General features: G+C 40.4%; 1 protein-coding gene across 4 annotated transcripts in view; it reads right to left on the bottom strand.

Moving 5' to 3' along the window:
- TANC1 (tetratricopeptide repeat, ankyrin repeat and coiled-coil containing 1) overlaps positions 1 to 27,268 on the bottom strand; it is a 127,120-nt gene that overhangs the window by 78,784 nt on the left and 21,068 nt on the right. For 3 of the 4 annotated variants that reach the window (XM_053407574.1, XM_053407573.1, XM_053407580.1), the window contains exon 2: positions 2,247 to 2,328. The exons of the other annotated variant lie outside the window; for it this stretch is intronic. In XM_053407574.1, the coding sequence (XP_053263549.1) occupies positions 2,247 to 2,307 (61 nt within the window). In that variant the 5' untranslated portion in view covers positions 2,308 to 2,328. The remainder of the gene's footprint in view (positions 1 to 2,246; positions 2,329 to 27,268) is intronic. 4 annotated transcript variants of the gene reach the window in all.

Raw genomic sequence — 27,268 nt, 5'->3', positions numbered from 1 at the left:
CAGCATGTCCACTATCCCTTTGCTAAGTGATAAGGACAGTAACTTTAACTAAGATATCCTGTGCATCTAAGTGTTAAATTAGTGTATTCTCATAATTACATCTAACTTTCTTAGTCTATTTGAATTTGAATGGTATCATTCTATAAGCATATGTCTGTAAAACACGATTTGGCTTTTAGAACCATATGAGAATTATGTATTACATTTTTATCCCATTCTTCCTCCAAGCGGCTCAGCAACCCCTAACCATGCACCACATTTTACCTTCACAATAGTTCTGTGAGGTAGGTTAGATACAGAAACTGACCCATGCCCTCACTCCCTGTGAGTTTCATGAGTGAGTGGGATTCTCTCCCACCCTAATCTGACACACTAACCCAGGGGTCAGCAAACTTTTTCAGCAGGGGGCCGGTTCACCATCCCTCAGACCTTGTGGGGGGCCGGACTATATTTTGAAAGTAAAAATGAACAAATTCCTATGCCCCACAAATAATCCAGAAATGCATTTTAAATAAAAGCACACATTCTACTCATGTAAAAACATGCTGATTCCCGGACCATCCGCGGGCCGGATTTAGAAGGCAATTGGGCCGGATCCACCCCCCGGGCCTTAGTTTGCCTACCCATGTGTTAACCGCTACAACACATTTGCTCACATTTGTTTATTTGCACCCCTTGAAACTTAGGAAAGTTGTCAAAAATTTAAAGCATTAACACTCCCAAAGCTTGAAATCTGATGTTAAGAGATATTCTGCCTGGAAAGGTCTTGCACAAATATTTCGTCTATGCTGAACATTTCACATGTGCTGCTTTCTGTAACCTGCAGAAGAGCTCTCCCTATGACTCATAATCATGGGACTTCCTATCTTAATTGTTATTTGACATTTTAGACATAATCAGGTTGCTTTGCAATCTGCACTGGTGCCAAAATTCTGTGGCAAAGTAACTCAAATGCTGCTATTAAGCAAACCTGAATTCTGTGTACTGTCTATAAAGTGTGTACATTAAGGAAACATGAATCTGTTGTGCATAATTTTCCTGCTTCTGCAAGAAGCCACAAACAGCACTGAAACCAATTCCCATAAATGCAAATACTTCTTTGCCTGCAATGTTGGTGAACATGGAGCTGGCTTTGGGCGCTATGATGAAGTATGGTTCTTTGTGATGGGAAAAAGCTGGAGTAAACCTCAGGTTTACACACCTCCTTCCCCTCTCAAATAATGGGTCATGAGGTTGGCTTGTTTCAAACAAACAATGGTTAAGATTGCCAGAGTATGTCAGACACACAGCTGTAGTTAATCAAAAATGGAAAGCAAATGTGCCCAGTCTCCTCCTCATAGTCACTGCAGAGGAAGGGAGAAGAGGGGGAGCACATAATGCAAAGACTTGATCCTGCAGCACTGAATGACACAATAACTGCAATGTAATTTCTTTCCTTTGAAACTTGGTGCCATTGTATGACTGTGTACCACTACAGAGTTTTTGTATTACGTTTGGGTTTGTTGAAAATGATATCAAATCTATTTCCCAAAAAATAAATAACTGCTGGGTGCAGTTCATTCCCGTTGGTCATGGGGGTGTCTGAACTAGCCTACTGGGCATGTACATTCAAGCCTACTTTCACAGATGTAAAACCGAGACAATTTTTACATTTATTATAGAAGTGGCGATTCTTATGAAGCTGAATCCTGCCACCATAGTGCTATATCATAAGCAAGGTACGTATAGCCTGAGATATAACAGAGCATTTGTTCTCCTACCACTCCCTTCTACTTTCTCTAAGTCACTTAAACAGAGTTCATTACTGGCACAGTAACACTTATGAAGTGGAGATCAGAAACAATCTCCCACCATCAAATGGATCATCCATTAAAGTAGAAACCAAGACATAAACTGAGGAAATGGGAGGAGCAGAAGGTAAGTAGTGCTATAATGGAGCAGACAGTAGGCAGATCCACACCGTATGTTTAAAGCACACGCAACACACATTTTAAACACATGGCTTCCCACAAAGAATCCTGGGAACTCTGGCTTGTTATGGGTGCTGGGAACTGTAGCTATGTGCAGGGAAACTACAGTTTCCATGAGTTGAGTCTTTGGGGGTAGGTACATGCTTTGAATGTGCATTGGATGTCTTTAATGTATGGTGTGGATCTGCCCAACATTTCTCAATCCAACCCTGCAGGTATTTTTGGAATCACACAGTAATTAAAATTGGTAGCTCACCAACATTTAAATATACCTACCAGATTCCTTCTTGTTTGCCTTTCCACCATCTCTGCTTTTCTTCAAAACGGCTTTTAACATTTTAACACTGTTCTTTTTTTCCTAAAGAAGGGAAACAGAAAGTTCTAAATGACTGTGCATATACACCCAGACACAATGCCAGTGTGTGCAATTTTTGCATGTCACATTCAAAATGAACCTGTATAACAAAATATTAATTCAAAACATGTTCTGGGATCACTTTTACTTTACACAACCATGTTGCATTAGTAAAACCAAACAGTGAAGCTGCAAGGAATGTTTTAATACCAAGTGACTAGGGGTTTACTGTCCTGTTATAAAGAAAAACAGCACACAACATTCTCTACATTCCACATATAATTAAGGTTACGAGGCTAAACCTGGATAAGTTACCGTTAGGCACTCTGGCACAAACATGTCTGGTTTTTGACCAGAGTTCAAGAGGAGGGGGAGATAAGTTATACCACCACAGTAGCTACCATAAATTGAAAGAAATCTGATTTGAGACACTGGAAGATTGAAAGAAAATGCTTGTGTGCTTTAGAACTCCTGGTGAAAAACAGAACTAAAATGCAGCCTGTATTAGGTAAGGATACTTTAAAAAATATATACTTTGGGGGGGGAACGATTCTAGATTCTTACCAAATATGTAACTACTTGCATCATCTGAATGAAAGTCCTGCATAGGAGTGGTCCCTGGCTGGTTTTGAACTAGTTTTGACACCTTGGGAATCTTCTTTTGTTTAAATTTGGAGCTTTAAAGTGAGTACATGCTTTCTTCCCTGTTTGAAATCTTAAGAGCTGCCATTTCCAAGCCTGTGGTATTTTACATAGCTCAACTGAGCCAAGTTCTGCCCATTTTTTCCATGTAGCTTTTACAAATCTCTTGCCTTGCTCACTTCTTCCCCCTTCAATCCACTTTAGCCTGCCCTCATTTACAACATTTCACTTTTCTTTGGGCAGCAACTATGCCAGGGCTATGAGTGTTCACACTTCTCTAACCTACAGACTTTTAACAAGGTCCTGTCCTGTATAAATTCTTCATATCTCTAAGTCTTTAGACCTGGGGTGGAGTGAATAGCAACACCATGGTTGCTATTCAAGACATCAAAATAAAGAGTGCTTATCTCCTCTCAGAATGTAGAAAGACATAGGATTTAACGAAAATGTCCAAGCATTTATTAAAACTTTCACTCTTAAGCATGTTTAATAAAATGAGTGCCTTACATTCATGAGTACAGTGGTGCCTCGCAAGACGAAATTAATTCGTTCCGCAAGTTTTTTCTTCTTGCGAGTTTTTCGTCTTGCGAAGCACGGTTTCCCATAGGAATGCATTGAAAATCAATCAATGCGTTCCTATGGAGACCGTCCGGGGACAGAGGGGAAGCGCCGCGCACCTTCCCCTCTGTCCCCGGACCTGTTTTAAAGCAAGGGGCAGCGGGGAGAAGATTGCTTCTCCCCGTTGCCTGCCCCGCAATCTCCGGGGACAGAGGGGAAGGTGCGCGCGCCTTCCCCTCTGTCCCCGGACCTGTTTAAAGCAAGGGAAGGGGCAGCAGGGAGAATCGCTTCTCCCCGTTGCCGCCCCTTGGTTCAAAAGGGGTCCGGGGAGAGAGGGGAAGGCGCGCGCACCTTCCCCTCTGTCCCCGGAGATTGCGGGGCTGGCAAAGGGGAGAAGCGATCTTCTCCCCGCCGCCCCTTGCTTTAAAACAGGTCCGGGGACAGAGGGGAAGCTTCCTTTTGCAAAGCAAGCCCATAGGGAAATGCGTCTTGCGAAGCGGCTAAGAAAACGAAAAACTCCTTCGTCTAGCGAGTTTTTCGTTTTCCGAGGCGTTCGTCTTGCGGGGTACCACTATTCACAAAATCCGTAGTATTGCTGCAAAAAAACAAAAAATGAATGCGCCACAACATCTGGTGGGCACAAAATCTGCAACCATGCCATCGTTACTCAAATAATCAATTTTCTCTGAAGCCAAGATATTAAAAGTGGGTAAAACCAACATGCGGGGAGGCGAGACTGTTTTGCCATACAGAGAAGACAGCACATGGCTAAAGCTGTGCTGCCAGTGTGGTGTAGTGGTTAAGAGCAATAGACTCATGAACTGGGTTCACTTCCACGCTCCTCCACATGCAGCTGCTGGGTGACCTTGGGCTAGTCCCACTTCTCTGAAGTCTCTCAGCCTCACTCACCTCACAGTGTTTGTTGTGGGGGAGGAAGGGAAAGGAGATTGTTAGCCGCTTTGAGACTCCTTAGGGTAGTGATAAAGCGGGACATCAAATCCAAACTCCCCTTCTTCTTCATAGGGAAAATATTGGGGGGTGGAAATAATGTCTAGTAAGAAGAAGAGACCTTGACCTTGAATCTCAACTAGGCTGGCATTAGTTATTTACCACAGAAGAATTCCACCCATGTGTTGCCCAGAAAAGCCAGTGAACAAAAGGAGTAGAAAAAGGACATACATTCCATTATGCCTCAGGAGTCACCTATACATTGGCTAAGACACACATTTAAAAATGCATATGCATGTACCCTCCTATGGGTGTTTGCCAACCTTAGTATTCTTAATGTACTTTTTGTCTTACAATTATATGTTTGCAGAACTCATATTATATATATTATAATTCTAAATTACAAGAGAAGACCAAATTGTTCCATGTAGTGCAGTGCATATGTTCTCTGCCCAAAGTAGCAGCAGGCTTCTTTGATGTTTTCAAAGTCCCACAGCTGTGCAAGTACTGTAAGTTCATGAGACAGCTGTGATTTACATCTCTTACATTCCAGCCAAAACTACTAGAAGCCTTCATTGTTGCTACTTCCTCTTGCAAACACTGCATTCTTAATCCCCATTGTTCTCTTTTCCATGCTCCTGAACAACATTTGAGACTGCATGGTTCTAATTTTAGGGGGAAACCCAAGGCCCTTTTCACAAGACAGCACTTTTAAGTCAGTCTTTGCATTTTCCCACATCTGTAATCTGAATACAACCCCTACAACAGCCAAAATGCATATTCTGTGTTTTTGTTTTTTTAAGGATGTCTACCAGGTACAAAAGAACATTTAGCCTGCAATCCTAACCTCATTTACTTGGGAGTCAGTAAGCCTACTGAATTCAACAGGATTTACTTCTGAGCAGATTTGGAAAGGATTATCATGTGCAAAGGCAAAAGCACCCTAAGTTTTACTTTTGCACTGTGCAATATGAACCCAAGGCAGTACACTGTCCTCCCTCAGAAAAGTAGATTTGCTCCTAACGATTTCCTTCATCTCTCAAACAGCATTTGCAGGTTTGAGCTGATAGAGCCTCCCGCCTCCATTACAAATTTTTCACATGCTTCCAGAGGATTTTTCAGGTATCAGGTGAACTGTACCAGTCCCAGTGTTACTCCCTGCTAGTTCAAATGGCAGACTGGAGATTAGAAGGATCAGTGTGGGTGGCACCATCCAAAACAGCGACTTGTGCAAAAATCCCGGGTAAATCTTCCCAGATGGATTTAGCATTGCATCATGAAAACCAGAAGTGAAAGGGAGCGACCGCAAGCCCTTAATCATCCAAAAGTAAACAAGGGGAAGTTTTGTGCTTTGTGGAAAAATAGCTGGACTGATGACCTTAGAACTGCAAATAATGCAGAAACCTACACAAATTGCAACCAATTGCCTTGTAAAACATTTTCCTGTTGACTTGCTGGTGTTCAGTTCTAATTTGTTTCAGCCAAAATCTGTAACAATCTGTAACACTATATATATTACCGTAGGTAGATAGATAGATAGATAGATAGATAGATAGATAGATAGATAGATAGATGATAGATAGATGATTAGATATAGATAGATAGATAGACAGATGATAGCTAGATAGATAGATAGATAGATGGATGGAAACTATTAGTATGCAATTGGTACAGTCAAAACCACAGGGTCTTGCCAATGAATTACATGGTATACAGAAAAGCAAAATGAAAGACTTATGGTTGTTCTTGGGTTATGAATCAGACTGGAAGAAAAAAGGAAGATTAAAGATGGCCTACAGGTTAGCTTTTTGTCTTCCAATGCTACTGATAGAAAGGAGAGGAGCAACTGCAAAGCATAAAGCAATAAAGAGACTTTATGAACATCAAACTTCCAATAATCATATCTGAAAAGAAATGGGATGCCAAGAGGGCATGTCCTAATGTCTGGAAAATTTGAAGCAGGAGGAGCAAACCAACTGGATCTGTAATGATATATCATGTACCGTATCAGCAGCCCTTTAAAATGCACACACAGGATATTATTTCCCATCTTTCCTTTTACTATTAATTTACCACAGGTCCAAAATTATGGGCATGATGGATGTGCTCTATTGGTAGAAAAATCTTTGGCAATAAATAGCATCTACAGTAAGGATATTTTGGAACTGAATGGGGCAGTGATTTATAGTTTAGCATGGAAATATTAACTGATCTGCTGTGAGATCAGGACATGTGGTGAATAATTAATTGGTATTCTATGCAGTGTGCACACTTGGAAGGTGACTTTGAAATAGCAGATGACAGCTCAGAACGAAGCACTGAAAAAAGAAGATGCCCAAATAAAGAAAACTTGGAGGGAGAACAAATATATATTGAGAGTTTAATATAAACAATAGGATAGTAACACCACTGTTTCAAAATGCATACCATAATAAATATTTTGGTGTTTTTTAAAGGAGTGTAAAATTATGCTAGGCAGAAGCTAAAAGTTAAATTAGAAAGCAGGGGTGTACTTATTGGTGCTCTGAACATTTAAAATGGTCTCTCATCCCAAGCGCCCCTTTTTTTCTCCAGGTTTCACTTCTATCGTTTGTTTTCCTGCTGTGAAAAATCATACTCTGCCAACCCGGTGTGCTGGATGGTGCTGATGAGAGTTGTAATTCTACAACTTGCAGCAGTCCTTTGCTGTTAGGAAGAGAACTGTCTCCTTCAGAAATGCCAAACCTTAGAAGTGTTCCAACTAGGGCAAAGCTGCCCTCATTTCGAATAGCTTTTATACTCCAAATTCTTAGTACAGTGGAAACTCGGTTGTCAAACGTTTTGGAGGTCAAACGGTCTTCCGGAACGGATTACGTTTGACAACCAAGGTTCCACTGTACCAAACTATTCCCCCATCATCATGACCCACTACCACCACTGAAAGTTTCTTCTTCCCCCCATAGCTAACTGCTCCCCAGAGCGTAACTATATTAATAGTATGTTTTGTATATTTTATTGCTGTATCTACAGGCTTAGACTTTTTCTTGAATAAATAAGTGTTCTGAACACCACAAAAAAGAACTGTATTTCCCCAAACTCCTTTGCACTCTCACTCAGTTTGAAGCAATTTCTCCTACGGAGATATCCTTGGTACTTCAATCTCATGCTTCAGTTCTCAAACAGCATCAAACACATGCAACCTTATCACCAAATATAAGCAGGGACCAGAGACATGCTGCATCCACCAGCTGATGAGCCATGATTGTGCTGACTGCGGATATATCAGGAATACACCACAAAAGGTAGAAGTCCCCAAAAGCACTTCACAACTATTGGCCATTGCAAGTTACCTTATGAGGGTCCCCCTCTTTTCCCTTCAGTCCTTGGTTTTACCTAGTTGTGGTTCAACTTGACATCCAAATAGGCAAACTATGATTAGGACTTCTAGAAAATGACACTGACCATAGTTTGTCTATCTGAATCGCCGTGGCAAATAAAAAGCAACCAACACAAGAGAGGGGAAGAGGGAGAGTATAAGCCCATGGTACATTCTTGAGCCTCCAAACCAGTATTTGGAGGATTAAGTTCCTATCACCTGAATTAGGCCTGTATGTACTTCATCTATTGCCAAAGGCTCCATAGTTAACTCCAAAAGGGGATAATGAGGGCAAGCATAGTTACAAGTGTGCTTATATTAAAAGGTAAAGGTACCCCTGCCCGTACGGGCCAGTCTTGCCAGACTCTAGGGTTGTGCGCTCATCTCACTCTATAGGCCGGGAGCCAGCACTGTCCGCAGACACTTCCGGGTCACGTGGCCAGCGTGACAAGCTGCATCTGGCGAGCCAGCACAGCACACAGAACACCGTTTACCTTCCCGCTGGTAAGCGGTCCCTATTTATCTACTTGCACCCGGGGGTGCTTTCGAACTGCTAGGTTGGCAGGCACTGGGACCGAACGACGGGTGCGCACCCCGCCGCGGGGATTCGAACCGCCGACCATGTGATCGGCAAGTCCTAGGCGCTGAGGCTTTTACCCACAGCGCCACCCGCGTCCCTAAGTGCTTATATTAGCAACTAGTATTTATCTCTCTTGATCAAAATAAGGATTTCTGCAAGTTATATGTGCACTGTAAAATCGTGGTGCTGTGCTGTCACAGAAAGGAAGATGGAGACAAAGACATTCATCTTTAATCATATTACCCCCATACTATTTATACACAGCATTACAATATTTACAATTTATATGTGTGCACGCACACCGTCACTGCAAAGAAGTATCAGAATAAGAATGCTTTTGAAGAGAAAATTAACACAGAGAGAAATGAGAGGCTCTTCTGCTCATACGTATATATATACTTCTTCAGAGAGTCTTGACTATAGGTGTTTTAGCAAATCTACAAATGTTTATAATTGATCAAATAAGGTGGCAGTCTCTCTCAAGTTGTCTTTTCAAAATAAATGCCCAACCATCATTGCAGCTCTATTTTATTAAAAAAATAAGAATAATAAGGAAAACTCGCTAGATAAACTGCTGGGTTAGAAGTAGGTCTCTATCTGTCACCAGATCAAACTGCTTATTGGATGCCTGCCTAGATATCACTTATCACTTGGCAAACCAGATTGAGTTTAGCAGATCTAAGACTATAGTCTACCACTGACAAACTGATTGATCAATGTTTCCCATTTGCACATGCATGTGGGGAGCAAAGGGAAGTCCTCACTCTATCTAATCCTCTTTTCCAGTCCTATGTATGCTAGTGCAAAATGCAAAGTGGGTATACGTACGTATCTTTACAGGCCAGTGCTTGTGCATGCCTAAGTGTAAGTGTGTGCATACATCTTGTCCGTGTGTGTGTGTGTGTGTGTGTGTGTGTGTGTGAAATGGGAGACTGCAGGCCCACCCCCCTCAATGTGCTCTTTTTCAATAGACAAGCATAAAAGAATTAAGGAGGCTGGGCAGTAGAAGATTTGGAAAACTTTCCCCTTCCTATACCCTTTGCACAATTGCGTTTTTTAATATTGTAATGTCCTCTCTTGCATCCCTATTTGCTCCAGCCCTTTGAAATTCAACAGCAGCAATATTTCGGGCAAAGGAGTGACCATTATATTTTATTCATGTTCTCAAAAGAACTTGGAAGAGCTGCTGCTGCTGCCACTGGCCTCTTTTCACATTGCCTTTATCAAGAGAAAACTGGCAACAGGCCAAAACAGCAGTTAAACATTAAACATTCATACTAACCCCAGAAAAGCAGCAGTTTTACACTCCACTGGGAGAACCAGAGGGGGAAAGTAAAAAAACAAAAACAAAACCCTGCTTTTTTCTTTTTTTAAAAGAAAAAGTCTGCACCCCCTACAAGACAGCTGTCTTGTGGCTTATCAAACCATTTTTTAAGAAACAAAAACAAAACCCCAAATAGGGAAAGTCTAGTGAAGCCCTGGAAAAGTATACAATAACACAGAGGGAGCATCCATAAAACTGTGTTACATACTTCTGAAATCCTCCTTACTCTGTGCCACACATGTTGCCCTTTTCAAACAACTGGCCAAATACTCCTTTGGCAGAACTTTTCTACCCCATCTGGGCATCTTCTGCATCTTTCTCTGCAGCAGCCAGTCATGGCATCTACCCTCCCCATTACACTGTGACTCCAGCTGAACATCATCTGCCAATAAATGGTCTTTAATTAAAATCAGAATGATGCTTCATCAGGGTAATGATGAGAACCTTCATTTTTTAAAAGTCTGGTGGCTGTTGGAGGAGTGAAGGGGGGAGCAAGTTGGAAACCAGCCCCCTTACAAAATAAGAAAGCACGTAATCAGTACCCTCAGAGCTATTTCTCGAGACAAAGAGGTTCCAGAATTCACCATGAACGCCTGAGAGGTTCCAGAACCCACTTGAGAGGTGCAAGAGCTGCGTTCTGGTAAGTTTCGTCTGGGGGGGGGGAGCCCTGAATACTCCCATTTAAAATTAATAATGTATATGTAGTTTGCATGTGGATACATGACCTTCCCACCCTTCACTTGATTTATTCTGAAAAGAAAGTGCAAGTGGGGCGGGGGGGGGGGGGGAGGATCAGCAAAGCAAAAAAAAAAAGTGCAGAGGACTTTATTGCAAAAGTCAAAGCAGTGGCCTTCAACTGGTAGTTCAGCACCCAAGGTGGGGCAAACAGAAGTACTACCACCACCACGCAAATATACAGTAAAACATCGGTAGGCAAACTAAGGCCCAGGGGCCAGATCCGGCCCAATCGCCTTTTAAATCTGACCCACAGACAGTCCGGGAAGCAGTGTGTTTTTATATGAGTAGAATGTGTCCTTTTATTTAAAATGCATTTCTGGGTTATTTGTGGGGCATAGGAATTCATTCATTTTCCCCCTCTCCAAAATATAGTCCAGTCCCCCACAAGGTCTGAGGGACAGTGGACCAGCCCCCTGCTGAAAAAGTTTGCTGACCCCTGTTAAGTAAAAAGATTAAGCACTTGGTTGTATGTTTAGGTTAGAAGTTGGTCCTGGATCTGAAAAGGTTAAATAAACCTGCTTTAAAGGAAATGGAAAAGCGGTAATGCACATGAAAAAGGGAGGGACAGCATAAAATGAAAAAGTTTGCTATGTAAATGGTATTAAGTTTTTAACTTATGAAAGCTCAGATATATAAGCCACCCACCAGTTTTCAAAGAAGGCTAATTTGGGAAGGTTTGCAACAAGTAATGGGTTTATTTAAATGGTAGTCAATGATGGGCTGTCCAGATATTTATTTATTTTTTAATTTTCTAGGCTACAATTCTCATCATCCCCAACCATCGGCCATGCTGGCTGGGATTGATGGGAGTTGTAGGTAAAACACTGGCCTGGTTTAATAAACCATTATCATTATCATAATCAGAACCCAGCAAGGCCTTTATCATATGCTGGTTGATGGCTAAAGAGTGCCTGCCAAGGCTTTCTAAGACTGCCTGAGGAGTAAGCTTCATATGGAATCTGTCTCATTACTGAGCAGGTGTTAAGAGTGAAATATATTATTTCACTTTCCAGCACATCGTTCCCACAGTAGATATATGCCTGAAGCAGCAATTTTGAAATAGTATAGCAACAGCGATGATATACTGAAGATAAAAATCTGCTAGAAAAGTCAACATTCAATCATAGGTTGTTTGTTTCAAGCTGAATTCTCGGGTTTATCAACATCTTGTATGTTGCCTATTGCACTGTTTAAAACTCTCTGGGGGAATTTTAGGAAGAAGAACACTAAGAATAGCTCCACCAAAGCAGACAGGCAATATTGTTGCTCCAGACCCTTCGCCACCACACCCAAACAATTTAATTACAGTGGTACCTCGGGTTAAGTACTTACTTCGTTCTGCAGGTCTGTTCTTAACCTGAAACTGTTCTTAACCTGAAGCACTACTTTAGCTAATGGGACCTCCTGCTGCCGCTGCTGCACGATTTCTGTTCTCATCCTGAAGCAAAGTTCTTAACCCAAGGTAATATTTCTCGGTTAGCGGAGTCTGTAACCTGAAGAGTATGTAACCCGAGGTACCACTGTATTGCCAGAGCTGACAGTCCCAATAAATGGGCAGATATAAATCTAAATTTGGTTCAATGCTAAATGAAACACAAGGCATCAATATTATGTTTTCATATGTGAACCACCCTGAGACCTCCAGGTATAGGGCGGTATATAAATTCAATAAGCAACAACAACAAGGATATGACTTCAAAGTGTGACTAGGTTGCAAAAGGAACAAAACACACATTATTCTTCAGAAAAGATACTGTATAAATGCTATTTCCGATTTACACGACAAATGTTTATAGGATTAATTGACAGTCTTTGCAGGTCTATTATATGTAAACTAAAATTGTTCTAAGTGGTTGTGTGTTGGAAAACATTCTTACACAGATTTTTAAATGGGTTCACAGATTAGCTCTTTTGAAATTGTTCTCAGTATTCGCAATTTCTGTAATAGCAGATACTAAAAATAAGTCGTAATTCATGTCAAAGCTATTTCTTCCTAGCAGGGCTTGCATCTTTCATATTACACAACATAAAATCACAGGACAGGCAAGAGAATATTTAACTTGGCCAAAAAAAGTGGTTGAACTGGTTAGGCACATTTCAACAAATTGTTATCTAAAAACAGCATCACTTTCTGAAATGCAACACCATGTTAAGCAGCTTTATTCTACACTTAATATATCAGAGGTCCAATATAGTAACAATCCATTCAAGCTTTGCTCTTGCCTAAACTAGAAGTGAAGGAGTTCCACTAAGTGGGTCATATTCCAGTTTCTAAATTTTACTATAGATTTTGTTTATAGATTTTCTGTCTTGTTATTACTGTCTTTTGTTCTTTCTTTGATCAGACACTTTTAAGGGCTCAAACAATTGTTCCCAAACACCCTCAACCTAGTCACAGAGTCACATCAGCTTCCTAGTACAGTGGTACCTTGGGTTACATACGCTTCAGGTTACAGACTCCGCTAACCCAGAAATAGTACCTCAAGTTAAGAACTTTGCTTCAGGATGAGAACAGAAATTGTGTTCTGGTGGCGCGGCGGCAGCAGGAGGCCCCATTAGCTAAAGTGGTGCTTCAGGTTAAGGAAAGTTTCAGGTTAAGAACGGACCTCTGGAACGAATTAAGTACTTAACCCGAGGTACCACTGTATTCAGAGGCGCTGATAGTGATGAAAAAGGCTTGAGCAGAAATGGCTAGTGATTTGCAATAAATATGACCTAACACAGTTAAGAATCCAGCTTCTGTCTTATTTTGTGGTAGCGGCGGCAGCAGAGAGAGATCATATTTCTCCATCACCATTGTGTTTGCTCAATGTCGTGATACAGTGGTACCCTGCTAGACGAATGCCCCGCTAAACGAAAAACGCGCAAGACGAAAGGGCTTTCCGATATTTTTTCCGCTTCGCAAGATGAATTTTTCTATGGGGCTGTCTTGCAAAACGATTTTTTTTTTCGTGGTCTCCCGTTTTTTTTTTTGCCTTTTCTGAAAGGCGCTAAGCCGCTTATCTGCAAATTGCCGCTTATCCGCTAATCCACTAAACCGCTAAAAGCCGCTATGCCGCTTATCTGTCAATTACCGCTTATCAGCTGATCAGCTGATAAGCGGCGCTCTGCAAGACGAAAATCCCTGCAAGACGAAGGCACCCGCAGAACGGATTAATTTCGTCTTGCGGGGCACCACTGTATAGCACTTTTTCCAGGTGGTGAAGCTTTTCTTGGACCTGATCCTGCAATACACTGGACCCTTAAAAGGGAATTGTGACCAGTATGTCAAGACACTTTGAAGATATCTACAGCAGCATGTATGACATCGTAGTGACAGATGGACAGAACCAGTTCAGGCCTAATTGTTATGGGTATCTTTCAGCTTACGTTGCCTGAGGACATGGACAAGCTGCTTGGAGCTCTGAGGCCTAACACCTATCCTTTGGACCATTGCCTATTGCTGAACCTCAGGGCTGGATACATTATTATTATTATTATTACTATTATTATTATTATTATTATTATTATTATTTTATTATTATTTTATTATTATATGTGTATGTGTTTTTATGTGTTATATATTGTGTGAGCTGCCTCAAGTGACTTTGACTCATAAAAGAAGGCCTATCAATATTTCAAATAAATATTTTCTCCACAAGTGATTTTGGGCATCAAACCTCAGACACCTCTTTAAAAAGCTGCTTTTCTCCAAGATAGGTTTTTGGCACAAGGAAGATAACAGAAATGGCATTCAGATGTATTTAGGCATCGTTTCTAGGACACGAGGCAGAACTTAAAATGCTCTCAATTTGTGGTAAAACAGTACTCATTTTCAAAGTTAAAAGCATGGTTCCACCCTCGTAGTTGGTGTGGCAATATTTTGAAGAAGGAAAGCAACCAGCAGATTACAGGGTTACCGTACCAAAGTACTAGCCACTAATAACAGACTTGCAAATTATGGGGGATCCCGATACTGAAAAAAGGTCAGCTAAATAGCAAATCTTTTCAAATGATCTTGTTACACAGGCATGTTTTGCTCTACTCAGCACCCACAGATTAGTTCAATCTTTCCTTCAACTCAACAGCACTCAAAACACCAAAACCCTACAGAGACTGCTTTACAGACTGGTCATTTCCTTAAAGGATTATGGTTAGGTAATACATTAATCCAGCACAATGCTGAAAATGATTAGTCCAAACACAAAATTATAGCCTACTCCTACTCCCAATATGATAGCAATGAACTGAATGATTATTTTACAAACAAAAACAAAACACAAATTATTTACATAGTTGAATTAGCCGGCAGTGAATTTAAAAGTTGTGGAAGCATCAGTGATAAAGCTGGCAAGTGTATCAACATTAGAAACCTCATTCCCATGCCCCAGCCTCTAACAGTTAAGACCATATTATAAATACCTTGTACTGCTTGCACAAAATGTCCTGGTTTGGGTTTTGGTAGACTTTCAAAAGGAGTTCTACGGATGGTGGACAGAAACCAAAGGAATGCTTTATATGACCTACTTGAATTTGGTGCACTCTTAGGAAAATGTGTTCAGTTCCTCTTGGCAAAATAATGGGAGGTAAGAGAGGAGGCATTTGGTGTTTCTTTTCCTTTTCATATTTTTAGGAATCCACTCCCATTTATTCCCAGTAAGTAACAGGGTAAGAAATTGAATAGTATCAGTAACTTTTAGAAGACTCTAAAAGAATACTTTGGCATAAATGAAATTAAAACAAAGAAACTGGGGGTACTTTTACAAATTAAGAGACTTATTGTCACAGTCTTTAGCAGACTACAGCAATCACTGGGGCAAGATGGTTTGAGCATATTACACTGATCCTGGTCCAACTGCACTGGCTACCAATTAGCTTCCGGGCCCAATTCAAAGTGCTGGTTTTGACCTATAAAGCCTTAAACAGCTCAGGGCTGCAGTACCTCAAGGACTCCCTGCATCCATATGAACCTACCCTTCTTCATGTGCCTTCTTCATGAGATGTCCGAAGGGTGGCGACACGAGAACAGGCCTTTTCTGCACTGGCTCCCCATTTGTGGGGTGCTCTCCCCAGGGAGGCTTGCCTGGTGCCTTCATTAAACCTTTAGGCGCCAGGCAAAAAGTGCCTCTTTAACCAAGCCTTTGGTTGACTGACATTCAATGCCCTTTTTAAATATGGGGGGTGGGTTATTCAGTTGTTCTTGTTTTTATTTTGTTGATGTATTCTGTGTTTTTATATCATGATTTTGTCCTGTGAGCTGCTTCGAGACCTGCAGGTATAGGGCGGTATACAAATTTAATAAATAATAAAATTTGACAAATACATGAAGTTTTATCCTTGAATGGCAGATTTTTCACAAACAAGTACTGTACAGAAAAATGTGTGTCAAAAGTGGGTAACAATGGAGCGAAGAGACCTTGATACAGGAGGTCTGCAATATTTCTATGCAAAACACATGTGGGCTGAAGAAATAGGTTCTACTCCACAAAAGTTTATGCTTTCTGTTAATCTTAAAAAAGGTGCCACAATATTCTGCAGGGGTTTTTTGATGCAACAGATTAAACATGGTCAACCCAACAGAATCTACCAGTTACAGACTACATTTTCCAACATAATAATCCATTTATCGAGATGGATTTTTATTGTGCTCGTTCCTCTCTTTTGCATCAACACCACAATAAAAAAGACTTTCCCTTTTATTGTCTATTACCTGATTACATAGAGGGCTCCTACATGAAAAATTTATTAGAAGAATGATGCTCTTGCTCGCTTGTCTAGACATGGCATTTACTGTAAAAAGTGGGACATACTGTAGATACAGGAAAGAGCAAGGAACCCATACACAGTACATATTCAAATTTTTTTTAATTTAAAAAATAATCTTAATGGAGACGTACATGAAAAGAACATTTTTTATTCCTTCCATCACCCTACACCACCACACTGCTAGTAGAAGCAGAAAGATAACTCCATGGACAGACAAGAGAAACTATTTGCTTTAGACTGGAATGCACATTCCACTTAACCCATCCTCCACTTACAAAAACATCTCTAAAACTACTCCAAAAGCTACTTTGAGCTTTAAATGGACTTTCTCTGGATTCAATACTTCTCTCTGATCTAGGCGTACAAGGCCATCATACAAATTGCTAGATGTTTGTGGTATTCTCAACAACAAAGGTATAAAGATTCAGAAGTTGAACTTCTGGCATTTAAATCAGGAAAAAAAGAACACAGTACATCTATTAAAAAGCCACTTCAGAACTGTGGCACAGTGCAGCTTTCCCCAGACATTAATGGAGAAAAAGCACCAGAAGAAAGAAACTACAGACAGATAACAATAAACATTCTGGCTTTTTCATGAGTGATTGTGAATAACAAGAAAGTTCTGGTGCACGTTCCCAAATTGCCTCCACTTTGCTCCTTCCTCACCATGAGCAGCCTAAACAAACCAGGATATTTTGGCTCTCCATTGCTAGCCCAACTTGAAGCCATGGTTTGTTCTCAGCTTGCTGACTATGGCTTGTCAAAGAAAGGGACAGAACATGGTCACCAGTTTGAAAGTAACAGAAAGCCAGGGCTTCCTGATTTATTTATCCCTCGTGCCAAGGGAAGAGCAAAACAGGCACGAGCATGCTGCTCACTCACAGTATTTAGTATTGTGTTAATTAAATCATTTATCTATGTATTTATTATTTTAAAGAATAAATATCTACGAATATAAACCTCTATTATATATTTATTATTTTGTTTATTAAATATACCACAATAAGCCATAATGTCTTGGTATTAGACCTATAACATTAGGTCTTGGTATTAGACCTATAACAGTTACAGGCTCGGGATGCCTAAGACTGGAATATAGCTGCAGAATTATTTATCTGTTTATATTTGGTTTTTAATTTGCATTAAAATAATAATACAGTCATACCTCGGCTGTCGAACAGCCTCGAACTCAGACGTTTTGGCTCCCAAATGATCAAAACCCGGAAGTGAATGCTCCAGTTTTCGAACATTCTTTTGGAAGCCAGATATCTGACGGGGCTTCCGTGGCTTCAGATTGGCTCCTGCAGCCAATCAAAAGCTGTGATTTGGAAGTCAAACGGACTTCTGGAACAGATTCCTTTTGACTTCCAAGGTACGACTGTAATAATAACAATAACAACAACAGTAATAATAATAATGCACTTTTGAGAGGAACAAGACAGCTTATGTCCTTCAATTTTACCCAGTGAAGAGTTGTATGTAGCTCAAAACATAGCAGGCATATAATTCTATAATAAGTTTGCCTCTACACCCCAATACTGATATTTCTTTGATCTGCATTGTTTTGAGTTTTACTGTATTAATGGACAGACAACTCACTGATAACAGATCCACTAACAACTAAGATTTAGGACTTCTCCTGTGTTGCACGTAATCCCAATGGCACCACTGAAATTGAAAAATGGCTTCTAAGTCTTGACTGCTGCAGTTTCAGTCAAGCTAGAGATGAAATGGCATGAGAATACAGGGTTTTAGGAAGTAGGGCAAGATCCAACATGCAGACTTATATACAATGAGATTTCATGGTGGAAAGGGAAGAGTTGTGTGCAGAAGATCTAGTAAGTCTGAGATGATGAAATTCAATACTTTTGAAAAACTCTTCACACAACCTGTATTATCTGAGCACCATAAGCCCCCAACACATCAACATTATTGGACTTTAAAAAGCCATCATGTATATAAAAAAATAAAAATCTATTTTAAAGTAATAACAAATTGATTGCCAAGCAACTTATACTACAATAGTGTAACAATAAACTCTCCATATATTGAAATTTGAGAGGATCTACTAGACCTAGTGATTATGGAGCAAGAAGTATTCAAGAGAAAAGCTGCTACCATTAGGATATAATGTGTATGGAGATTTTAGAGCGCCTTGAAATGTGATTATGCTAAGACTAGCTCACCACATTGTTTTCTCTATTTGAGCATATTAGGTCAATAAGGGGAAAATGGCAAGACAGAAGACAACTGGAGAGCAGGTGCTGATTTAGAATTGTTATGGATTTTGCATTAAATGGGAAAGAGATTTAAAGATATGTAAAAAAAAAAAGAAGTTGAAGTGATGCAGCTCTTTTTAAAAGGGATCTCTATGTTCTTTACATTTTCCCCCCATATTATCTTTTCCCTGAAAACAAGTTAAGATTGAAGGTATTCAAATGAATGTCACTTTTCAGAGTTTTGCAAAGTCTTTATTAAGGGAAGGTTGCAAAATATAGTCCAACTTACAGTTAAGGCAGAAATAATAAAAAGGAAGAAATCACAGTAGGCCTCTCTGAGTGATGCCAACTCAGATAATGTTGGGGGGGGGGGAGAAAATCTGAAAGCCAGCTTCTTTCTGGCTTAACAATTGAATAACAGATGTATGTAGCAACAAACTGAACACTTGTTCATCCATCAGTAAGGCTTCAGGCAGGCTGCTCATTTATTTTTAAAAAATAAAAAGCATTAAAATGAATATCCATTTATATATCTATCCTTCACATTATATAAAAGTACGAAAGTTCCCATAGGGAATGGTAAGTGTATGTATCCTACTGACATCACAGGTAAAAGTTCATCAGCAGGTTATGACTGACAGCTTCTCCTGTAAGGTTTCAGAATTTTCACTGTTTTTCAGTACTTGGGCCTGGAGAAGGAAATGTATGCTTGGACTGACCGCAGTGAGGACGCATTCAAACAGATCACGCTACTTCAAAACAAGGGAGAAAAGGGTGATTTATTTCTTGAACAGACTTTTAAAGGAGGGAAATATTAAAATAACCTAGGAAGATGACAGAACACATCAAATGTATAGATTAACCCACCATTTAATCAAGTCATTCATTAATTTTAAATGTATCACTACCAACGAGCATTCCAGACTTTTATCCATTCCTGTCTCTACACAAGGATGGTTGATAAGCTCCAAAATTAGTTTTCTAACATGCTGGCACAGAACAGATTCCAAGCTCCTACACCTGGCTTGCATTATAGATATGGGGGTATACTTGATTCCTTTGAGAAAACAAAACTTCAAGCGCAATTGGAGCATTAAATCAAAGAAAATTTGACCAAAAGCCTGTTTTTAACCACTTACATAGACCTTACAGAGACCTACCACAACCCTTTAAATGAGAGATCTTCATAAACAAATGCCATATTGTTTCTCAACTCAAAGATTAAATTAGCCAGAAAGATAGCGTGAACACGTGAACAAAATTACTTTCTCTAAGCAATGAAGGCTAGTTAATAAAAAGATTTGCCATGAACTCCAAACTAATCAGAAATGCCCCTAATCAGAAAAACTATCTCCAACTACCTAGCCATCAAGGAGGCATAAATAATCTTTCATAAACTTTTGCAAGCTGTGACTGAAACTGCAGACTTGCAATAAATCAAATTAAATGATTCAGCTTTATATAGCCTAGTTAAGCTACTTTTAAACAAGAAAAATTCAACAGTTGAGCATGATATTTTTGACCAAAGGCGTGTGCACTATATCAGTTCCCAAGGCCAAGATGGTGAAGATACCACATTCCTGAGCATTTTGTTACACAATGAACCTCCTCTTCTAAAATGTGAAAAGGAGAAAGAACAAAATCTATTTAGAGTTTAAAATAAATGATTTAATATAGCATGGACCACAAAACCTATGTTGAGTATTTTGACCTATAATATTTTAGTATTCTTTGCCTTGACGTTTTCTCAATTGGGGTTTTAATAAACGACAAACCTGTTTGCCTTAAACGTTTCATTCAAATCCTAACATGTCTTTATTGAAATCTTAACGTGGCAAAATGGTGGGGGAGAAACTTTATACAGGCGATGACCGTTTTGCCTGGGAGCTCTGTTCCTGGCCCCCACACGCATTAGCAGGCACCCCACACCCCTTCTTCCCACGCCACGCATCAATTGGACGCGCCTAAAATGGTCGCTGCCTGCACCATAATGTTCCCTTTCCAGGAACAGCAACAAAATAAACTTCTTGTGTTTCTAACTTCTTTGCTCAATACATGGGCATACCAGGCTGAACTATGGCTTGCTTGCTCTGAATCACATAAAGCCCATTGAATTTTTACCCTTCTGTCTAATGCCACTGTCCCACTTACTGTTTTTAAAAAATCACAGCAGTGCAGGGATATTCAGCTTTTCTGGTAAACACCAAGATAAAAGCTTAAACAGAAGCTCTTGGCGATACCAGCCACCTGTTTCAACAACCTACTCTTGTTCTTTAGCAGCCCACTTGTCCTTATTTTTTTACATATTCATGCTTTACGATGCGGTTTTAACACGGCAGCAGATACGCAACCACATTTTATCTGTTTGGAAAAACCATTTTGTTTTTAAAATGATAGTGGATGCCATAGTGCACACAATTTTCTGTGTCTGGTTTCATGGTTTCATTTTTGCAACTGGCCTAACTAACTAACTAACTAACTAACTGTATTTCAGTCACAGACCAACATAAGAGATAACATACGGATAAACTGAACACATAAGACTTAAAACAGTTAAGGGATAAAAACTAGTAATTAAAAGGTGATTATATCACACATACTTAAAAAGAAAGAAACAAGGACAACCAGTTAAAAGCAACTATAAGGGAGGGAGTGTGAAGGAGCACATTTTGGGCCTAGTTTGTGGTGCAAACCATCCTTCTCAGCCTTTTGGCTACGATCAAGTGCGACGTGTGTAACTGTGTTCATTAAATTTTGCTTCAGTTCTGGCTTTACAAAAGAATTATTGTGAAGCAGGAGACAGGGGATAGGAAAGCATTCCCACCTACTCCAACTACACCACTGACAGTTCTAGCCTAGAACCAGTGTTCGAAACTCCCACTGTCCTAGGAGCATTTTGCGACAGGGAATTTCATTAGCGCGAGCAGTTTCTGAGCTCTGGGGCACAGCACTGTGCCTAAGATTTCAGATTAAAACTGCAGAGTGGAAGGACTCTGCTACTCTCTGAAGACTGGAGAAGAGACCCTCTTAAGGGTATTAGGGGGGTGGGCAGGGGAAGGACTAGACCCTGTGAAAAATGAACGTATTATTTTAGCTGCAGTTTATTCATTCATTCATGTGTTCTGGCCTTTTTTTTTTTTTTAAGGCTTATTGCCATGAGGGATATCAGCTTTATATCCAGCTTATCAATGCACATGATCATTCAGGCACACTCAGTCCTAATTCCTACTCTCTCTCTCTCTCTCTCTCTCTGTTCTCCTTCTATTACCCTCCCCCTCCTGTTACATCTACTATTCAGCTTCCCACCACCAGAACCAAATGAAACACTAGCTCCTCCAAAGCATATTGAATTTGGATTAGATTTACTGTTTTCAAGCCCTCTCCCATCAAGTTCAACCCCCTCCTCCCCCTGGTCTTTACAAACTACCAGATATCCTACAATTCTGCGAAATTTCAACCACTCCCTGACTCCCAACCCCCATATTCTTCCTTATATACTTATATGCTATCTGATCTCATAAAGGTATAATGCAAATTCTGTGATACAATGCTAAAAGCAACAAAAGCGCCCAATGGGAAATTTCACAGAAACTTCCGCTATTTAATTAGAAGTCGTGTGTGTGTGTGTGTGTGTGTGTGTGTGTGTACAGTATAGGAAGAATTATTGTATGTTCTGACAACACCTTGATGTTTTTCTATTGCTAGCAATTCAACTAAAGAACCAAGGGATGCTTCTTGGGTTCTGAATGTGGTGCCATCAATAATGAATGGTGAACATGCTTAAATGGTTGGGCTTCTCTGAAAGAAAATGTGGAAATGGAACTTTGCTCCTCTCCTGCACTGTAACATCATTATTAAAGATGCAAACTATGAAGATGGGGAAGATTAATTCCAGCACAGGCTGACCTCAGAGAAAATGTTAAAGTGCATTTAATAGTTAGAAGGAGATGGCACAATTCTTCTCACACTTGTTTTTACAGCAATTTTGCCGATATAGAAATGAATTTGTGTGCCTATGTTTCAACAAAGTATATGAGTGCCATATTACATTGCTGCTCTGGACAGCCATGTTTCCTCAGATACTCTCCCTGGTCATCCTTGCATTACCTCTACCAAGAGTTTTCAAGGTCCTAGCTGCTTCCAGAGTCTGAAACAACAGCTGGCCAAGAACAGCAGCATTATCTGAGCTGTATGCAGTATATGGGCAATGGTGCCAGATACCTTGCTACTGGCAATCTTACTTTTTATTCACTCAGTAGTTCTGGTCCCCCTGCATCCCTTATTTCTAAGCCTTGTCCAAGTACAGGTCCCAGAAGCACTTGACAAAACAGAAGTCTCTTTGTTGGAATTGCTATAGGAATCTCAGACTTCTTAAATAAATTTTCAGGAAGCCACACACAAAATACAGTGTAAGAGAAAAATCACCAAACAGTGCAGAGCATACCCCACCCTGAGCATATTATTTCTCTAATCTAAACAAACTTCTGGTAAAGTCTCTCTCTCTCTCTCTCTCTCTCTCTCTCTCTCTGTGTGTGTGTGTGTGCCTGTATCAATGGTTTTGCACATCTGCTGTATATGGCATGACAGCTTGACAGTCCTGCTGAATTATTGCGAGGAGCAGCAGGTCTGTTTGAAGATGCCATGACAGACATCTAGACTGTTCCAGTATAAACCCCTTGTTGAATTGCCTGAATCGAAATAATCTTGTGGCACCCTGTCACTATTAATCTCTGTGCCGAATGGGTATCCCAACTAGTTGATATAGAATATTAAAGTCAGAGTTACAATGTTGTCTTCTTTGATCTTCATCAATTTAAAGTGTGCAGAAGGCAACCGAGTAGTAAACACCAAAGACACACACAAAAGGAGTGGGGCGGCAAAATCCTCAAGAAATTAAAGGGGGAAATGCTTGAGCCAACAGAAATGGAGTATTGTTAATTGTTGGAAACATACGTTGCTTCATTTCAAAACGAAACCAGATCCACCATATTGTTTTTGAATAGCACTGCCATTGTCAGGATTGCAGAGTAGTCCTCCATCAGTATAGCCTCTCTTCATACTGCATTCTGGGCTTCCTCAACAGGGCTTTGAAATAAGCCGAAAAGGATTTCTACACAAAAGTCTTTTTGTGCACCAGAGGGGCAGAGAGAAAGAGAGAGAAATGCAACAGCAAGCATATTCCCTCCCAAAAGATGGGAGAAAAAGGAGAACTGGTATCAATGAGGGATGTAAACTCCCACATTCATTTTGGTGAATTCACAAGTATTATACTGTACTGTAATTTTAAGCAGTAAAACTTGTATCCCAAACATGTGAAGTGCCATTCACTGAAGCATGCTCTAGAATGTGGTCTTTGTGCGCATGATGTACTCATTACCTTGCTGAAGCTAAGTAAGTTTGGGCCAGGTCAGTATCTGGATGGGAGAATGGCTGAGAACTCCATGCACTCTACTAGTATGAATTTCCTAATGGGGCAAAAGGCAGTACTAGATAAAGGAAATATAAATCTGTGTAAAGCACTTTCATTAAAGCCAGAAGCATCTCAGAAGCTGCCCTTCGCCGAAAATTATGGAACTGGCAGTGTAACTGGCTACAAGTTCATGTCAAGGTGCTCAGTGGCAAATTGCTGAGAGGCAGAGAGAGAGAGAGAGAGAGAGAGAGAGAGAGAGAGAGAGAGAGGTGCTGTGCTCTTTAACCACATATGAAAATCTCTGCTCTCTTTAACTGTATATGAAAACCTTTGCATTTAACCAAATTTGGACCTGAAAACTGTGACCTCAGTAATATGTACATTATTAATATTCAATGGGGAACTGGGGAACTAAAAAAACAGGGTCGAGAATGACTCAGGGATACATACTGAGGACAACAGATGGGAACGGTCACTGATTAAGCCTTCTCTTAAAACTGACCTCAGGTAAAATTCAGGAGGTGATAGTAAAAGCGATGCAGCAGCACTCACACTAGACATCAACTAAACTGCATCATGTTAACAACTCTATGTCTCCACAATGTTGGGAGTGGCTGTAATGAGGAGTGGTCCTTTTATCACATGTGGTGGAAATGTGCTGGGAGTTCTGGGAGCTGGTGTTTGCTAGGATTGTTTAAATAAGGGGACATCTTGATCCAAATTCAGCACTGGCATGGTTATCCTTAACTGCTGAGCCTGTTACCAAAGTGATTCATAAAGAATCTCTATGTTGGTGATGGCCAGCATGGAAGCTGTACATCACTGGAAGACCCTTGTAGAGTTGACAGGGCAAAGGCGGTTGGAGAAGTCTGGGCTACTGCTCTGCCATAACTTCTGATTCAACATAGTAGAGTGATAAGGTTCTTGGGGAGGAATGAATACTTTCAAAGTACGGTACCAATTCCTTGGCTATATGAACAGAAACACTCTTCATCTATTCTATACACTGTTCATTAATTTCTCCCGTTAATGTTGTTAAAATTGATATAATATTCTTTCTAAAAACACAAGAACAGAGTCCTGGGGCAGCTTACAACTCCCGGCACAAGCTTTCATGGACTACAATCCACGTCATAAGTTACAGATGCATTTTTACCCGTATCCCAATCTCTGAGCATTGAGAGATTTCAGAAGTGCCAGAATACCTGAGGTTTTGTTTCCTTGGAATGAATGTAATTTGAGTCAATGGTGTCTTTGTGATATATGGTTCCATTTACCCATATATACACAGGCTGAGCATCAGATGAAAGGGCTCGGGCATTAACACCCCAACAGATCTTCCTCCTTCATTAGGTTTCTATAAGAGATCTAATGCCATAAGCTTTACACTCAGCACACAGAACATCCTAGGCTTCTGTGGCTTGCCCAGCCCCACAGGAAACAAGGCTAGTTCCTGGCCTGTTGTTTCCCTTTTACTCAGGATGAGAGGACTGCTGGCCAGATGAGGAGCAAAGTCCTATCTTCTTCTTCATTTATTTTATTTGTATGACGCTTCTCCACAAACACAAAAACCATGCTCAAAGCAACTTACAGCAAAGAAACAGGGATGCATCATCCAATAGCAAAAATAGCAAGGAAGCTTCACAGTTGCACCTTAGTCCCAGAAACACCCCTCCCATGAAGTTTGCTCACAGTCCCCCTCCTGCAGTAACAAGTTTTCCAAGAGCAAAATGTGAGGTAGCTGCAAACACCCCACCCATGAGGTTATTCCATCAGGAACCATCACTAGGCTAGTTGTTTCTATGGCAACACACCTTAGTGGACAACACTTTGCTCAAGAAACTTGTCTACAGCCAATATCCTAATAAAAAGAGTGGGTTGACCACTTCAGCAGTTCCTTCTACCACAGAATCCCATTTTACAGAAGGGTGGTAGAATGTGGAATGCCCTCCCCAGGGAGACTCGTCTGACTCCATCATTAAATATAACTGGGCACCAGGCAAAAAACTTTCCTCTATAACCAGACCTTTGACCTCCTTTAACTATCTGCGGCCTTTTTAGAAGTGGGGGGGATGTTTTTAATGCATTTCTGTTTCCTCTTGGTTTTAATGTATATAATTGGGGGGGGGGGTTGTCTGTTCATCTGTTTGGTTGCAAACAAGCTTTGGGTTGCCTGGGCAAGATAAACCGATGAACAAATTCAATCAATCCAAATGATATACAGTATAGACTAACTCTCAGACCCACATATCACTATGTATACACACACACACACACACACACATTGTGCTTTTGTGGGAGGGGTGGCGGCACTGTAAACAGTGAGGACAGAGGAAAATGTAGAATGAAATGCAGAAAAGTACAAACAGTGATCATTTACATAACAAGCAGTGATAAGTCACAAAATGGTAGTTGATAACACAGAAAACTTGGCACTAGTAAGCCAACTAATACATAATGTGTTAAATAACATTTGTCTCAGTTCGAACTACAAGTTTTCAAATTCACTCCCCATCAAAATAACTGTGTTTCTGTGTGTGTCAGACGCAACTGACAGTGGCTCATGAAAGCTTCTGTGACCAACTTTGCCTATTTTCTACAACTGACTGATACCCCTCTAGAAATTACTAAAAGTACAGAAAGCGATGCCCAGATGGCAGCCAATCTTGTCCTACTCTCAAAGTAACCATGTAAAATTCCTAACATATCTTTTTTCCTGATGGAAAAAGCAGCGGAAACAGCTCCAAAAGCTTACAATGACTATTTTGGGGGGAGGTTTCCCCCCCCAAAAAAAACTCAACAGTTTTGGTGGCTTTCTTAAAAAAAAAAGCTAAACAATTTTGGTGTCTTTCTAAAAAATTTACTTTTAGAAATATGGCAACCCTATAACTATGACCTGCTAATTCCCAGGACGATGTTAACTCTCTGTTCTTCTTCCTAGTCAGTCATGCTCTGTTAGGTTTTAGGCACCATGCCAAACTAGCTGCTTTTGTTTTCGGGGGAATGCTAGGACAAGATTGCAAGTCACAAAGCACTGACTATTCCCAACTGCAACCAAGTCTAAGCACGTGTAATTTGTTCATGCTCATCCTTTCCCTCTGTTTTCTTTCCAAATAGAGGCTTTTAATTAAATTGGAAATTCCTTGGACCAGGGACCTGCCTTTTTCTTTTCTGCTTATGATATAAAAAGCACCATGCATACCAATGGTGTTTACACCTGTCATTTTCTGAGTCCATCAAAGGAAGGCTAGCAAACTCATTTGAGGTATGGAGAATGTAATGAACCAAAGATAACTGGTATGTCCAGCTATTCCAGGACACAGCAGAAGTGGGAAATGGGATAGCAGTCATGACCTACTTCAGGGGATGAGGTCGGAAGAAGCAAGTGGAAGAAGGAATTGCCCTCAGGGCCGGCCCCAGAAGC

Source organism: Podarcis raffonei, chromosome 1, assembly GCF_027172205.1.
Source record: "Podarcis raffonei isolate rPodRaf1 chromosome 1, rPodRaf1.pri, whole genome shotgun sequence".
In the NCBI taxonomy this organism is placed as follows: domain Eukaryota; kingdom Metazoa; phylum Chordata; class Lepidosauria; order Squamata; family Lacertidae; genus Podarcis; species Podarcis raffonei.
This window is presented reverse-complemented; position numbering and strand designations above follow the sequence as displayed.